The sequence below is a fragment of the Danio rerio genome, chromosome 3 (genome assembly GCF_052040795.2).
Source record: "Danio rerio strain M-AB ecotype USA chromosome 3, GRCz13ab, whole genome shotgun sequence".
NCBI classification, from domain to species: Eukaryota; Metazoa; Chordata; class Actinopteri; order Cypriniformes; family Danionidae; genus Danio; species Danio rerio.
The window spans coordinates 7264638-7282500 of NC_141023.1; the positions used below are offsets into that span (position 1 = coordinate 7264638).

Below are 17863 nucleotides of genomic sequence, written 5' to 3' on the forward strand. Positions count from 1 at the left end.
ATTCTTTAGGTTACTTTCAAAAAATGTAATGCGAGTTATTTTTTTTTACTTAACTTTATTGGCTTTAAAAAAAAACATAGGTCCCACTTTATATTAAGTGGCCTTAACTAATATGTACTTACACAGGAATTAACAGTTTGTTACAATGTACTTATTGTGTAAATACATGTATTTATTGAGTACTTATGCTTGATTAAATACCGGTATGTAATTACATCTGTAATTAACTTCTGTAATTACATTTGTAAATACACTGTTGACCATCCCTTACACCTTAACCCACCCTTAAACCTACCCACACCACCAAACCTGTCCATAACCCAGCCCCTATCCCATCTCAAGAGCACCACAAGTGTTCTCAAATACATTAGTACCACAGTTAGTACATTGTATTTATTTTTTGATTCAAGTACATAGTAGTTAAGGACACTTAATATAAAGTGGGACCAAAACATATTGCGGAAAAAAATTAGCTTAGTCAAGTTGTATCACACAGAGCGTGCTGCGAGGGAACAGACAGTTGACTCGCACTCATCATCATCATCAGGTCTCTTTTTTTCACAGCAGATAAATCAGTGTACTCTTCTAGTAACTGAATAACTCAGGATATCGGTTTATTTCGAGTCAAAGGGAGTATCCAGTGTGTTATTACTTACTGAAGACGCAAACCGTTTCATGTCAACTCCGTTTAATGTAATGAACTGATTTGACGACATCGAGAAAAAAAAACTGAATGCGACGCACTACACCCATACCCCACCTCCAGCTAAACAACACATGACTGACATCAGTTCACGATCTCCAGGTAAAACAATTCATTCGACTAAACTGAAAAAATGGTTATTGCTTTTATTGTTGAGGAGATGCAGCCACTGTCTAATGTAGAAGCAACTATGTTTTGTAATATAGTAAGATTTTTTTCTCTTTTGGGAAACGATTGACACGTTTGGTAAGGCCACGTGTAGCAATTTATTTAATGTATAAAGCTCATTGATTTGGAGATGTTTTTTATCGTCTTACAGTTCGTTTTATTATTAAACATTTTAAAGGTTCAAAATCAATTTCTGCCTTGAATTATTTCATGTTACTCTAACGCCCCATTCACACGGTGCTTCAGCGTCAATGCTTGACTGAAGGCGTGTCTGAAGTTAAGCCTAACGCGATCGTCATAGCAGCGTGAGCCAATGAAATTCAGTCAGCAATAGGCCACTGTCTAGCTGGTGTATTTGCATACGGCGATCTGATTGGCTGACGCTTCCCTCAAGGCGCTTGAAGTTGAGCTAGTCCCAACTTCTGCAGCGAGCAACACCTCTGAAGCGGTGCCGACAGATCCACAATGCAGTTCGGCAACGCCTGACGTCACCCATTCAAAGTTAATGGGAAGCGTTGACGCTGACGCCCCATGTGAATGGGGCGTTAGGCTTTATTGCAGTCTTTATATCAGTGGACAGTGAATTTACTAAACTAATAACACAACATTCAAAAGTAGCACACACATTACTTAACATACGTTCATTAATCTGTATGTACAGCTCTGGGCTCAGAAAGTTCTCAAAATATTATTTTAGCCTACATTTTTTAAAGGTAAATGAAGGTTTGGGATCTATTGGTAGCTGTTAAATGCAGAGCTTCTCGATAAAAAAGGTGGAAAAAACACCTGCTAGTTCTGAAAGATCAAACCTTAGGCAGGTAAGGAAAAGTAACTCAAAAGTAATATAACACAATTCTTTTCATAAAAAGTAACTAAGTAGCGCAATTAGTTACTTTTTTGGGGGAGTAACTCAATATTGTAATGCACTACTTTGAGAAGTAACTTTCCCCAACACTATTTGAATAGTTGTCTGCTAAAGTTTGGCTGAATTTAGTCTGCAAATACTAGGATGTAGTTTTTAAAATCCATAAAATCCCGCTAGATTTGACGTCGAGCTGCTTTGTTTACTGCAGTAACCAAGGAAACACTGTTAATCCTGTGTTTTTCGTTGGCGCCCCCTGCTGCATTTGCAGTTTAATTTTTCAATGTCAGCCTGTGCGATTATATTAAATAACAAATAAAAATAGCACATACTTTCTGAGAACAATTTTCCAGTTTTTGTGCAGCTACCAAAACAAACAAACAAACAAAAATAGATTATATAATATTATATAACGTCCTATTGTTAGGAACAGTTTGTATTTTAACTAGATGCACCGATCGACTTTCCTAGGTCTGGAATCAGCTGATTTTAGTCCTGTAGTCCAGTCTGTTAGTAGCGGCGCATGCAAGCCCATCAAGTTGACTCATGATACTATTTATATTCGCAATCACATATTGCAATGTTGACCTCAGTAATCGCAATATGAACATTTTCCCAAATCCTGCATCCCTAGTTTCTTACCATAGATATATACATTAGATGTCGCCTACCTTGTTGTTGTCTATTGGAAGGAATGCGTCAATAGAGCCGCCATTTTGAAACAGGGTAGGGCTCCTTTGAAATGAATGCGGGACCAAGGTACAGTGGAGGACCCTGGCCATCCAAAGCCAGAGATATACACATATACACATATATCTGTGATCGGGAGTTTTCCTGGATGTTAGTATGTAATTTTTTTTTTTTTCTAATTACGAAAATAATAATTTTACATCACTTTTCTACATTGATGGATCAGTGATCGCACAAGCCCTCCCTGTTAAATTTGATCTAATCCGTGTCCTAAAACACACCTCCTCTACTGCTTTTACTTCACATACTGACGGAGGGAGCGACTCGTTTGTGACTGAATCTCCGTTATGAACGACTCCTTCACTGGCCGACAATAATACAAGTTTCTGGCAGCGCAACATCTCGTTGTCATATTTCTTTTGCATTGTTTGCTGATTTTATTCAACAAAACTAGCATAAGCCGAATGTTTAGTGCGAGTGAGCTACTTTGACTTATAGTGAATGCAGTAAGTGACTTTATTATCATCAATAACGCTACCTGTTTAGCACAAAAACGTAAAAAACTTAATATTACCTATGAAATGTTCTGCCTTTGTGCTTTGTTTTCTTTGTTTGCTCGTTACTACACCCGTAGACAGCGCTAAAGTCCCGCATCTTCACGTAATAACACTGTCTTGACTGGTGCGGTTGAATGACATTTGTCCTGGGAGAACTGTACCAATGTGGCGGCGCTATTGACGCATGCTCAGGGTCCCTATGCGATGTCTAGTGTATACATCTATGGTTTCCTACAGTCAGTATTTAGTGAATATAGTAAAAGTTAAAGTCTCGCCAATGTTACTGGTTGAAACCTAAAGTGGTGATGAGGTCTACAAATGTACAGAAAAGGTCTTTAAAGAGGATTGAATTTCACTCTCTGATTTCTGCATGCACCCTGGGAAGTCAGACAGGCTCGTGTTTTCTCCATGATCTTACAGTTTTGCTGGTCTCTTTGTTTCTCAGTCCAGGAAGTATTACTTTCTGAGTGAAGAGCCAGATGACAGAGACTCGACGTCGCAACGCTGCCGAGAGCTCCAGCAGCAGGTGAATATTAAGCAGTGAATCAAACAGCAGAGATATAGAAACACTATGAGTGTGTGTGTGTGTGTGTGTGTGTTCAATTAATTCAAATTAAGTTTACTTGTTAGCTGTATTCACAATTCTCAATTTTTGATCCAAAGCAGCAGTGCAAAAAGTGAACGTTATTACATTACAGTCAAAATCAGAAAGTTAAGGTGTCGTGTATAGGGTGGACAGGATATATAATGTCCTATTTTATATATGTGATATTTTAATGGCGGCCGATGCAGGTGAATGTTCTGTGCTGGTTTTGCCGGATCTAAGTGCAACTTTTGATACTGTCGATCACTGCACTTTAATTAAGAGGCTGCGTTATCTTGTGGACATCACTGGGTTGGTTAACCTCCTATCTTGCTGACAGGAGTTGCTCTGTGTCCATAGGAACTCGCATGTCAGACTCTGTTCCTCTGCCTTGTGGTGTGCCTCTAGGTTCTGTTCTAGGCCCTCTCCTTTTTAATTTATGTATGCTTCCTCTCAGCAAGATTATTAGTAGTTTTAAGGTATATCTTACCACTGCTATGCAGATGATGTATAATTACATTTTCTTTTAGCTTAGACGGGCTAGACCTGGGAATGGGCAAACTTGGTCCTGGAGGGCCGGTGTCCTGCACAGTAAACTCCAACTCTAATCAAACACACCTGCTTGTAGATTTCTAGTGCTCTTGAAGACACTGATTGGCATGTTCAGGTGCTTTCGACTAGTGTTGGAACAAAACTCTGCAGGGACACCGGCCCTCGAGGATCAAGTTCGCCCATCCCTGGGCTAGACAAACTGTCTCTCTTGCAGGATTGTTTAGTCTCCATTAACAAATCGATGGCAGATTTTCTTCAACTGAAATCCTAAAATTGCAGTGATATCGGAAATCTGGGTGTCATCTTTGATCGAGCTCAGTGCTTTAATAGCTGAATGTTAAGTCTGTTGTTCGTACATGCTTTTTTTCATCTGAGGAACATCGCAAAAATCAGAGATATTGTCAAAGGAAGAGATGGAGTTGCTTGTCCATGCCTGGCTCGCACTGGCCCGACAGTGGAAATGCGGCTAATGTCTAGAAATGGTGCTATATCAGGGCTCGAAATTGCGACCATTTTGGTCGCATATGCGCCCGAAATTTTATCTATGCGACCTTGAAATATATTTGGGAGCATTTCTGCGAGTGCTTAAAATTGTAGTGTGCGACGAATTTTTACTGCAAAATGTTCAGCACATGCGCGGATTCGGGAGGCATTCACGCAGAATGCATCTCTAAGCTCTTTGTTTGCACTTGAAACGCGAAACGCAGCGCTCAGGAATGGTTTAAAACATTTGTCATGTCAACTTGCTGCAATCCAAGTCCGTAATGCTTGCCCCACCTTCGCGCTCTTCTTATTGGCCAACCACTGCTCTAGCACTGAACGCGAATGATTGGTTAATATCAGCTGTCAATCACTCAGCGCCTTCTGGCTTCAGATGACAGAGATCTACTACCGCGAAAAATTGTAAAGCTCTGAAGATGAGAATGAAGATAACATAACACTTGAAAGATTTTGTTTTAGAAACCATGGCATCTACAGTTACAAATAATGACACATCTTACTAGTTATACCGTTAACACGTTAATTCAAGCAGTGCGTGCAGGGCCGGTGAGCGCTCCGTGTATGCTTTGGTCACTCAGTTCTGTTATAAAAATCTATTTTCTTGTGATAACGGGATTTTGTTGAGACATATTTTCCTCACGCTTGCATATAACGTTATATATGATTTTTTTTTTGCTTGTTAGTTTGATTAGTGTTGATTTCAAATACAATCAATATGTTTGTATAAAACTTGTAGTAACGGTGCTCATAATTGGTGGGTGCGACTAAATTTTGTCTGATGCGCCTAAATTTTTAAAGTTAGGAGCACCGGTGCTACCAAGCAAAAAGGTTAATTTCGAGCCCTATATATAAATAAACCCTACTTGCGTACTATATATACTGTATATATAAGGCCACACGAATACGTTTTCATTTAAAAACACATTTTTCTCTCCGTTTCGGCCTTTCGTTCACACTGACAGTGTTTTTAGGAAACAAAAAATATATATTTTTTTTAATTGATAGGAAACTGGTGTGTTTGACACACAGAAGTAAACAAACAGTGGAGGAAAAGTCAGGGCCGTTCACATATTGCATCTAAAAGCATGTGGAAAGTCACTTCACCAATTTCAATGCACTTTTTTTCGCCACTTGTTGTTGCTAGTCTTCTTTTATATATATTTATACAGGGCTTTACATTAACACCCGCCAACCGGCCAAATGCGGGTAGATTTCAGCTTTGGCGGGTTAGACAGCCGCTCCCACTAGCCACTTTGGCTGGTTGGAAATAATTTTTACATTGTAGGGTTCGACAATAAGGATGGCCCAAAATGCAATCCTAAAATCAAGAAGCAGCACGACTAACAAAAATAACTGTGTTCGTGCGAGCAAAAGCAGGTGATTACCTTATGAGAGGATGATAACTTGCGCGCAACAGGTCATGTGATGCGCGTGACTTAAAAAGCGTGCGCACTCCCGTTTAATTCCGCGAATTCCGCGAAAGACCAGTGTGTAGAGGAGGCCGACTGGTGCGATCGGTTCTCTTTGAAATAGAATAGACACAAATGCTTGTGCATGGACAGTCCTGCTGCTTTCAAGAGCTCAAGATTAAAAAAATATATATACATCCTTTTGCATGCAACAGTAGTAACTGCTTTTGTTGTAATTATTCTTCGAATAGATTATTTACAGGCCTAATATTAATTGTGTGCACATGATCATCCTTTTATTATCGCACACTGTATGTTTTACCTGCTTTCTTAACTTGCAGTTATTTTTGTTAATATAGTTTAATTATCATCCTTTAGAATAACATTGCTTTAATATGAGATCAACTCCCCATTTTTGTGTAGTAGCTGCTGATCTGGGACCTTTAGTCAGGACAGATTACGGTGCATATTTTAGATACATCACAATAGATCTTTTTAAAATTTAATAATAAAAAAAGTTTAGTTGAATAAAAAGTGCATGTATGCAGCTATATATTTGCTTGTTTTGACACATTTAAAATTTGTGGCAAATAAATAATTATTTCTTTTTGGTGTGGTCAGAGATAAATTTGGTAAATTCCGAATTTTGAGCCCTAAAAAGTCATGTAAAGTAAAAACTAATTGCATTGCGGCACAACCCATTTGCTCATGCACAATGAGCAAGCTCATACACAACACACACAAAACTTGAAATGAATGAGTAGGCATGTGGACAACACAATGGGCTCTATTTTGACGGTCCATGCGCAGAGCGCAAAACGCAGGGCACAAACCCTTTCAGGGCGTGTCAGAACACACTTTTGCTAATTTAAGGACGGGAAAATCCGCTTTGCGCCGTGGCGCAGTCTAAAAGGGTTGAGTTTATTTTCTTAATGAGTTATAGGTGTTTTGAGAATAAACCCATTAGATTCTCATCTCCCATTCCCTTTAAGACCCAGCTGCGTTGCGCCAAGAGCACATTCACTATTTACAGGACGCAAAGTAAGTCTAAGTGGAAAAAATTAGCATTTCACAAGCAAACAGTTAACAGTTTTTTTAACAGAACACTGTTAAACAGAGCATCTACTGCGTTAGAATGAGAGACAATGGATCACTTTCGCTCTTGGATAGGGAAACCTTTACGCACAGACATCAATGAGCCTATAAATAATCCATTGCGTTTGTTAAGCGCAAATATTCATTTCAAAACTATTTCTAAATTCAGTTCTAATTTCCAGCAAACGAATAAATGAACAATAATAACAAAATGTGCTCAAAAACCTGAGTTATATCCTAAAACACATGCTGTGCCCCATATGGTCTAAAACCTTACAGGTGGGCAAATCTAAGCTTGTTTTTAATAAAACAAATATAAATATGGATATAATAAATAACACTGCTAATAATAATAACATTATACAAAAGCAAATTGTTATGAATGAACTGAAAAAGCCTCCCGAGATGAAGACATAAAAGCAGTGATTTTTCATATTTATGTAGGCTAGAAAATAATATGTTTTGTAATATTTTAATCCTTTATATTTATATTCTATATCTATTCTTATTATATCCTATATATATCCTTAATATTTACATTTTTTCATATGTAAAGATATTTGCCTATTGCTCTCTTGTGCGTATTAAGCAGTGTGTAAGCGAGGCGCAACTCTGCGCCGGAGTTTAGACCGGGTCAGTTTTGGTCTAATGAAAAATTTATTATAGTTTCTCAAAATAGCAACGCGCCAGCGGTCCGCCTCAGAACGCCTTCCTTTTTGGACCAGAACGCCTATGGGCGCACATATGAGCGCTAAAGCATTTGCTATTTAAAGAGCGTAGCGCAACGCCTCAAAACCACTCTTGCGCCAAGCTGAAACTACCAAAAGACTATTGCACTGCGCCTTGCGAAACATTGCGCCGGGTGTATGATAGAGCCCTTCATCTAAATTACATAATTTTAGCATGTCAGTCAAATTTATGCATATAAAATATTTTTCCCAAACAACGAAATTGTGGCTAGTGAAAAGTGTTGTTGGAAATCTACTAGCCACAGTGGCTGGTGATCAAAAACGTTAATGTCAAGCCCTGTATTTATACATAATATATAGTGTTCTTTTCCAAGTAAAAGATGGAAAAAAGTCTGTATGTATGATACATTTGAATGCTTATATTTACTTGTGTTTGTGTTTCAGCTGTCCGTCCTGATGGAGGAGAAGTCGTGTCTGCAGGTGGAGGTTCAGTCTCTGCGGGAGCGAGTGTCTCACTGCGAGCCGTCCGACGTCTCCTCCACCATCACCAACAAGAAGCTGCTGCTGCTGCAGAGTCAGATGGAGCAGCTGCAGGAGGAGAACTACAGGTGTGAGCCTCCTCACGCAGCCCCACCACAGGGCCTACAGCCTTTCACAGCTCAGCTTTCATGTCTCATACTTCTGTCCAATACTATATTCATAATAGCTGTAATAGTATGCAGCGTTTCCCAGTCATAGACTTTACCTGGGTTAAAACTTTAACCCATTAAAAAAAAAAAAACCTAGTGTATAACAGTGTCATAATAAATAAAAATATTGCTAAAAGTCACATGTAGTTAACTATTTATATGCTATGGGTAAAAGGTGTGCTTTCATTCAGGTAGTATATTTCAAGACTATAGGAAGGATAAAATTTGTAAAATTAATGCATAGAATAAAAATAGAATAAAATGAATGCAAATGTATTGTATACATTTATTGTTTGTATGAAATATGAATAATAAATGTAATATTTTCAGTATTTTAAAAACATATTTAATAGTACTATATTGATATTGGTGATATGAGGTATTAGCGTTGTTTCTGTAATATTGCAAATTAAATAATTATTCTTTTTCAGCCTAATGAAGTTTTGTAGTTGTGTAATATATATATAATACTGATATTTTATAACTTAAAATGAGGTGATATCATTTTAATAGTATGATATTCATAAGACAAATATAAATCCTTAATTAAATTACATTTTTTATTATTATTATTATTATTTTTATTAATAATAATAACAATAATAATCATAAAAATAAAAATAAATTTATTATTAATATGAATATTCTGTTTGTTATCTCTATTAAATATCTTTAATATTAAATATAATAAATATTTTAGCAGTATTTTTAGTTATTAATAGCAGTATATTAATATAAGTTATGTGATGTATTTATTTCTGTAATGCATTACAATATATATTATATATATATTCATTGTTTCTGTAATATCATGAATTAAAAAATAATAGTTAACTAAAACAATTAAAGAACTAATGCAATTAAAAATATATAAATATTATGGCAAAACAAAATGTAGTATGTTTTAGGTGATATTGTTTTAATAGTATCATTACATTTATTATTATTATTAATATTCACTTTGTACTTATTAAATATATTTAATATTAAATGTAATATTTTAATAGTATTTTAAATTATTAATAGCACTATTTTAATATTAGGTACATGATACATTTATTTCTGTAAATTATTACAATATATTGATTATTTCTGTAATATTAATAATACATCAATGATTAATTACCTATAACAATTAAACTTCTGCAATTAAAAAATATATTATGGCAAAACAAAGTATAGTATACTTTTGGTGATATTGTTTTATTATTTAGTATCATTACATTTATTACTGTATTATTATTATTATTATTAACTAAAGTCGATTGCAATCATTTGGTTTCTGTCTGTATTCTTTTAAACTAAGGTAATTATATATCTGTATGTAATATAAATTATATTTTTGGATTACATTTAATGTGATATTATTTGCATATTTCGATAATGTTTTTGCTTTTATATAATAAGGTTATTTTTATATAATTAATTACAAATATTAATTGGCTTCTGGCTCAATTATTTTAAATGAAGACAATGTTACATTAGCTAATTAATATTAAAAATAAATAATAATGTTGAATAATATAAATAATTAAAAATGAATACAAATAATTTACATGCAATTAATGTTATTTCATTAGTTTGATATTAATTCGATTTCTGTATAACAAATAATTAAATATATTTAAATATACCTCTAATAATAATAAATTAATTATAATAATAAAAATTAATATAATAATAATAATAATATTACATTATTAGTAATATAATAGTAATAATAATAATAATAACAATAATGAATGATGATGATGATGAATAATTAATAACTAACAATAATAATATTATAATTATTATTGTTATTTTTATTATATTTTATTATTTTTATTATATTTTATTATTTATTATTATCAATATAATTATTCTATTAATATTTTTAAAATATTATTATAATTTTTGTTGTTGTTGTTATTAATAATGATTATTATTAATATAATAATAATAATTATTATTATTGTTATTATTATTATTATTATTATGTTAATCATAATTTATTTATGTTGTTGTTGTTGTTATTATATTAATAAAAATGTATTATCATTATTATTATCTTTATTACTGTTATCATTATTATATTAATTAATGTAGTATTATAACTATTATTATTATTATTATTATTATTGTTGTTGTTGTTGTTTTATTTAAATGTATTTATAATAATAATGTCACATTACAAATGTTTGATGTAGTGTTTCAGCTCGACTGAGGTGTGTATATGTGTGTGTGTGTGTGTGTGTGTGTGTGTTGAGGCTGGAGAACAGTCGAGATGATCTGCGTGTGCGAGCTGAAGTTCTGGAGCGAGAGGTGATGGACCTGCAGATCAGAAACGAAGATCTGACCAGCCTCGCTCAGGAGGCCCAGGCCCTCAAAGACGAGATGGACATCCTGAGGTCACACACACGCGTAGTTTCACACAAACACACAGCCACAAACATCATTCTCGCACAAATACACACAAACAAACATACACATATAGTTTCACACACACACACACACACATGCACACGCTCTCAGGTGTCGGGCTGACGTGTGTGTGTGTTTTCAGGCACTCTTCTGACCGTGTGAGCCGTCTGGAGGCGATGGTGGAGACGTACAAGCGTAAGCTGGAGGATCTGGGAGACCTGCGGCGCCAGGTGCGTCTGCTGGAGGAGAGGAACCACGTCTACATGCAGCGCACCTGCGAACTGGAGGAGGAGCAGCGCAGAGCCACCGCCGTCCGCTCGCAGCTCGACTCCTACAAGAGACAGGTCAGACTTAAACACCATCAGTCAGCAAATCCTCATGATCATCCCGCTCTGTTCAACTGCTACATCTATGGTTGTGCCGATAGACGAGAGTATCGTGTATCGATGACAGGCAAAGATATCGCCGAGAGCTGAAACCTATGACGATTTTAAAGACGATATTTAGCTCGTTTTGCATTAATGTAGACCTATTACATGTTTTAAGTGCATTATTGAATAAAATAAATCGTATTATTTTTAAACATCATCATTAATAATGAATTAACTACAAATATTTTGACAGCTTCAGCTGTTCACATCGATATCACCTGACTGACACATTTTACATTTTACATTTACATTTAGTCATTTAGCAGACGCTTTTATCCAAAGCGACTTACAAATGAGGACAAGGAAGCAATTTACACAACCAAGAGCAACAATTAATAAGTGCTATAGGCAAGTTTCAGGTCTGTAAAGTCTAAGAAGGGACGTTTTTTTTTTTTATTTTTGGGTACAGTTAGTGTGATATTCAGAGAGGCAATTGCAGATTAGGAAGTGTAGTGGAGACTAAATAGTTGAGTTTTTAGTCGTTTCTTGAAAATAGCGAGTGACTCTGTTCTGATGCAGTTAGGGAGTTCATTCCACCAACTGGGCAGATTGAGCGTGAGCGTTCGCGAAAGCGTTTTCTTCCCTCTTTGGGATGGAACCACGAGGCGACGTTCATTCACAGAACGCAAGTTTCTGGAGGGCACATAGATCTGCAGAAGTGAGAGCAGGTAAGAAGGAGCAAGGCCAGAAGTCACTTTGTAGGCAAACATCAGAGCTTTGAATTTGATGCGAGCAGCAACTGGCAGCCAGTGCAAACGGATGAGCAGCGGAGTGACATGTGCTCGTTTAGGTTCATTGAAGACCACTCATGCTGCTGCGTTCTGGAGCAGTTGAAGAGGCTTGATAGAGTTAGCTGGAAGCCCCGCTAGTAGAGAGTTACAGTAATCCAGTTTGGAGAGAACAAGAGCTTGAACAAGGAGTTGAGCTGCATGTTCAGATAAGAAGGGTCGGATCTTTCTGATGTTATAGAGTGCGAATCTGCACGATCGAGCAGTTCTAGAAATGTGGTCAGAGAAGTTTAGTTGGTCATCAATCGTTACTTTTGGACAAAAATGTATCATTTCGATTGCTCTTTTGCGCTCTCTCTCTCTCTGGCTGTTTCTCAATACCAAGTACGCAAAGTTCGGAGTTGCGTTCTTGGAAGTTCAGACTTGCCAAGTTCAGACTTGAAAGAACGAACTCCCGAGGACGCGAGGAGACTTCTTCAAATGGAACGGCAGTATACTTTATAACGTAACTTACCTCACCATGGATTCATCAGTTTCACTCTACGTTAACAATAAAATGATTTAATCAATATTATCTTAATATTATAAATCTACATTTTTGATTTAAGAAAATGTACACATTTAATCATATAAATGTGAATTAAAATGAGTTATACACTGACATGTGTCTTTGATTATCAGATTTATTAAACTACAATGGTAATTATACACACAATAAGAAATAAAGACATACACGATAAGAAATAAAGATTACATCAAGCAATTTGGTAAACAAGGACAAACCTTGTACAACACGGGGCTCTATTTTGACGGTCCATGCGTAGAGCGCAAAACGCAGGGCGCAAACGCTTTCAGGGCGTGTCAGAACGCATTTTTGCTAATTTAAGGACGGGAAAACCTACTTTGCGCCGTGGCGCAGTCTAAAAGGGTTGAGTTTATTTTCTTAATGAGTTATAGGTGTGTTTTGAGAATAAACCAATCTGAGTCTCATCTACCATTCCCTTTAAGAGCCAGCTGCGTCGCGCCAAGAGCGCATTCACTATTTAAAGGACGTAAAGTCTAAGTGGAAAAAATTAGCATTTCACTAGCAAACAGTTCACAGTTTTTTAACAGAAAACTGTTAAACAGAGCATCTACTGCGTGAGAATGAGAGATAAAAGATCTACTTTCACTTTCGCTCTTGGATAGGGAAACCTTTACGCACAGACATCAATTAGTCTATAAATAAATAATTTTGTTTGTTAAGCGCAAATATTCGTTTCAAAACTATTTTTAAATTCAGTTCTAATTTCCAGCAAACGAATAAATAAACAATAATAACAAAGTGTGCTCAAAAACCTGAGTTATATCCTAAAACACATGCTGTGCCCCATATGGTCTAAAACCTGACAGGTGGGCAAATCTAAGCTTGTTTTTAATAAAACAAATATAAATGTGGATATAATAAATAATACTGCTAATAATAATAACATTATACAAAAGCAAATTGTTATGAATGAACTGAAAAAGCCTCCCGAGATGAAGAAGACATAAAAGCAGTGATTTTTCATATTTATGTAGGCTAGAAAATAATGTTTTGTAATATTTCAATCCTTTATATTTATATTCTATATCTATTCTTATTATATCCTATATATATCCTTAATATTTACATTTTTTTCATATGTATATATTTGCCTATTGCTCTCTTGTGTGTATTAAGCAGTGTGTAAGCGAGGCGCAACTCTGCGCTGGAGTTTAGACTGGGTTTGTTTTGGTCTAATGAAAAATCTATTATAGTTTCTCAAAATAGCAACGCGCCAGCGGTCCGCCTCAGAACGCCTCCTTTTTTAGACCAGAACGCCTATGGGCGCACATATGAGCGCTAATGCATTTGCTATTTAACAGCGTAGCACAACGCCTCAAAACGACTCTTGCGCCAAGCTGAAACTACCAAAAGACTATTGCACCACGCCTTGCGACACATTACGCCGGGTGTATGATAGAGCCCACGGTAACATAATTAAAGACAATTATAAAAGGTAACAAAATAATACTGCCAAAATATTACACCTGAGAACAAATAATATTATCCCATAAGCTCCCATTTTGGCGTGATCCATGCTCTGATTGGCTGCTGGTCTCGAAGGCCTATTTAAAAAGGGTCTGCGGAGCTCATTTGTGCTGCGAAGGTTGCTGGGAGTGGAGCTCCTGGATTTCTCTTACTCCTCCGGCCGATGACCAACATTCAATCATCTTGTTACCATTGTTCATAAGTTCAAACTTCTTTTGAGCTTGTAGGGGATGCCTGCCCGTTTATTTGATTACTTTTGACTATGTTTATGTTTAGGGAGGAAGGAAAGCTTCCTGTATTTTTCTTTAAAAATTTATAGGTAATTTAGTTCATTCCCCAGAGATGGGTTGCAGCTGGAAGGGTATCCGCTGCGTAAAAACTTGCTGGATAAGTTGGCGGTTCATTCCGCTGTGGCGACCCCGGATTAGTAAAGGGACTAAGCCAAAAAGAAAATGAATGAATGAATTTAGTTCATTTACTTTATAGATTCTTCTGTTTGTTATTTTGCCACCCTGAAGAGATGCTCATTTAAAATGACTACTTTTTTTCTATAATAAATCTATTTAATTACTCTCAACCGAGTGTCTGAGTTTGGTTGTCGACCGAAGGAGATATTTTGCATTAAGTTATTGTTTTGTTTGGGAAATCCACCACCCCAACACAATCGTTTTTTCCGTTTATTATGCCCATGTTGTTTCCCCCTAGACTTGGGGCGTAATATCAGTAAAAGAAAACATGTTAAAACATTAAAACAAGTTAAAAATCCAAATGCAGAGACACTAATACTGTTAATTAAAAGCTTGACCAAAAAGATGCGTCTTTAAACGCTTTTTAAAAAGTTCTCAGTGCTATTGGGAGAGAGTTCCAGAGCCGTGGGGGCACCACACAAAAGGCACGGTCACCTTTAGTCTTAAGACGAATTCTGGGAATGGCTAAAAGATCTTAGCCAGATGACCTCAGAGACCAGCTACATGAGTGACTGCGTAAAATATTTTGAATATACAGGGAGGCTTGTACATGCAGAGCTCTATATGTAATGACTAGAATCTTAAAATTGACTCTAAAACTAATAGGAAGCCACTGAAGTGCCTTAAGCATTGGCGACTCCTAGAGGCCATTATGTTAAATTGCACACTACAAAGTATCTTTGAGCTGAAAAATGGCAGTTGTAAGGGACGGGATCATCTGCATGTCTAGCAGGTATATAAGGTTTCATATCATACAGTTGACCAGCCAAACATTAAATCGCAATTTGCAGCGATCGCCGGTTTTCCCAATGTAATCGGAGCAATCGACTGCACGCACATTGCTATAAAGGTGCCGACTGAAGACGAATATGCATACGTGAATCAGAAACATTTCCATTCAATAAATGTGCAAATAATATGTGATGCTCAAATGTGCTTAACATAATACACACACTCATTAATGATTCCTACTTGTCTTCTTCATGATGAAGAGTAGGCAAAATCTGAAATGTAGTGGGGGAAAAATGTCATGCGCTTTATGAGCTACGCCACTCGCACTGCTGAAGTTTGCTCAACTATCACTGTATTAGGTCATTCCAACGAGGTGTCCAACGAGACCCCGCTGCGTTACCGCGTCAGCTAAACTCCCCCACTCTGTTTTTTTCTTTTGTTATTAATTCCGAAGGACAAACTTGCAAATAACACCTGTTTTCTCCAGTCTACCTGGCGCACCTCCAATTTACATTCTGTTCAAAGTTTCTCTTTTTGCTTGCTTTTACCATTGCTTCTTTGTTTGGTTTTGCCAAAGTAGAGTCATTAGCATATTCATACATTATTTCACGTTAATTCAGAATATGCGTGGGATTCCACGTACGCACATTTACAGTTTCATACATCAGATTTTTTTTACTGCGTACGCACATTTACAGCTTTGTGCAATGTTTTAGTATGATTTCAATGCAAGTCTTCGTACATGAGGCCCCTGGTGAAATTGTATTAAAATCGCAATGTGTATCGCAGAATAAAAAATAACCGCAATGTTAGATTTTTCCAATATCGTGCAGCCCTAGTGCATACTTTACACATAAATGCTAATTTATTTCTGCAACAATTATTGACGATAAAAATTGTGATCTTATGATTTGTCTGAATGATTTATAATGATAATAGTGTTTAATATTATTTTAAAGGAAATACTTAAATATTCATAATGGAATACAAGTTTCACCGGAGGATGAATAAGTCTGGCTTCAACTTCATGTGCTAAATTTAAAGTATGATTATGATTATTTTTGTGAGATTAACTTGAATGTTTTTAATGCATGTTTGCAACAATGAAAATTGAGTGTAATTTATGATATAGTTGTTCAGAGAGCATTTTCAGTCGAATCCAATAAGCAAATAAATGATGAGTGCGGTTGTGTGTGCACCTCAGGCTCATGAGATGAGCGCTAAACACTCAGCGGAGGCCATGAAGGCGGAAAAATGGCAGTTTGAGTACAAGAACCTCAACGACAAATACGAGACCCTGCTGAAGGAGCGAGAGGTACGAAACCAACACTTACTTTGAGATGATCTGTGCTGAACACTCTCTGACAGTACTGTGTGTGTTACAGAAGCTGATTTCTGAACGAGACACACTGAGAGAGACGACTGAAGAGCTGAGGTGTGCTCAAGTCCAGCAGCAGTGTTTAACAGGTCTCTCACACACACAAGCTACACCCCTCACTCCTCCTCCAATCAGCTGTCTCCCTAAGAATCACAAGCCCCGCCTTCTCTTTTCTATTCTCCAGCCAGCTGTCTGCTTAAGAACACAAGCAACTTCCTTTTTCACTCTTCCAATCAGCTCTCTCACTAAAAAAAATAAGCCCCACCCCCACACTCCTCTTCCAATCAGCTTTTTCCTTAAGAAACACAAGCCCCACCTTCTTTTACAATCAGCTTTCTCCCTATAAAAACTCAAGCCCCACCTTCTTTCACTCCTCCAATCAGCTCTCTCGCGTTAACACAAACCCCGCCTCCTCTCGCTTTGTCTCCTGTCAGCTCTCCCCCTAAGAAACTCAAGCCCTACCTTTTTTACACCTCCTGTCAGCTCTCTCCCTAAGACACACTAACCTCGCCCCCTTTTGATGCTCCAATCAACGGTCTAGCTAAGAAACACAAGCCCACCCTCTCCTTTTTCAATCAGCTTTCTCCTCAAGAAACACAAACCCTGCCCCCTTTCAATCCTCCTCTAATCAGCTGTCTACCTAAAAAACAATAGCCCCACCCTCTATCACTCCTATTACAATCAGCTTTCTCTCGAAGACACACAAGCCACACCCTCACTCCTATTCCGATCAGCTTTCTCCATAACAAACACAAGCCACACTCCTCCTCCTCACTCCTCCTCCAATCAGCTTTCTCTTTAAAAAACACAAGCCACAACCTCTCTCATTACTTCAATCAGCTCTCTCTCTAAAAAAACACAAGCCCCACCTTCTTTCACTCCTTCTCCAATTAGCTTTCTCCCTAAAAAACACAAGCCACACCCTCTCTCACTCCTCCTCCAATCAGCTCACTTCCTACAAAAACACAAGTCACACCCTCTCTCACTCCTTCTCCAATCAGCTTTCTCCCTAAGAAACACAAGCCCCACCATCATCACTCCTTCTCCAATTAGCTTTCTCCCTGAGAAACACAAGCCCCACCTTCTTTCTCTCCTCCTCCAATCAGCTCACTTCCTACAAAAACACAAGTCACACCCTCTCTTACTCCTCCTCCAATCAGCTTTCTCCCTAAA

General features: G+C 36.9%; 1 protein-coding gene across 5 annotated transcripts in view; it reads left to right on the forward strand.

Moving 5' to 3' along the window:
• hook2 (hook microtubule-tethering protein 2) overlaps positions 1–17863 on the forward strand; it is a 58006-nt gene that overhangs the window by 19005 nt on the left and 21138 nt on the right. For all 5 annotated transcript variants that reach the window (XR_015479658.1, XR_015479659.1, XR_015479660.1 and 2 more), the window contains 6 exon segments: positions 3426–3506; positions 8254–8417; positions 10748–10888; positions 11044–11245; positions 16517–16627; positions 16698–16779. Coding sequence is in view for 2 of the 5 variants with exons in the window: in NM_001423849.1 (NP_001410778.1) it covers positions 3426–3506; positions 8254–8417; positions 10748–10888; positions 11044–11245; positions 16517–16627; positions 16698–16779 (781 nt within the window). In the remaining 3 variants the exon portion in view is untranslated.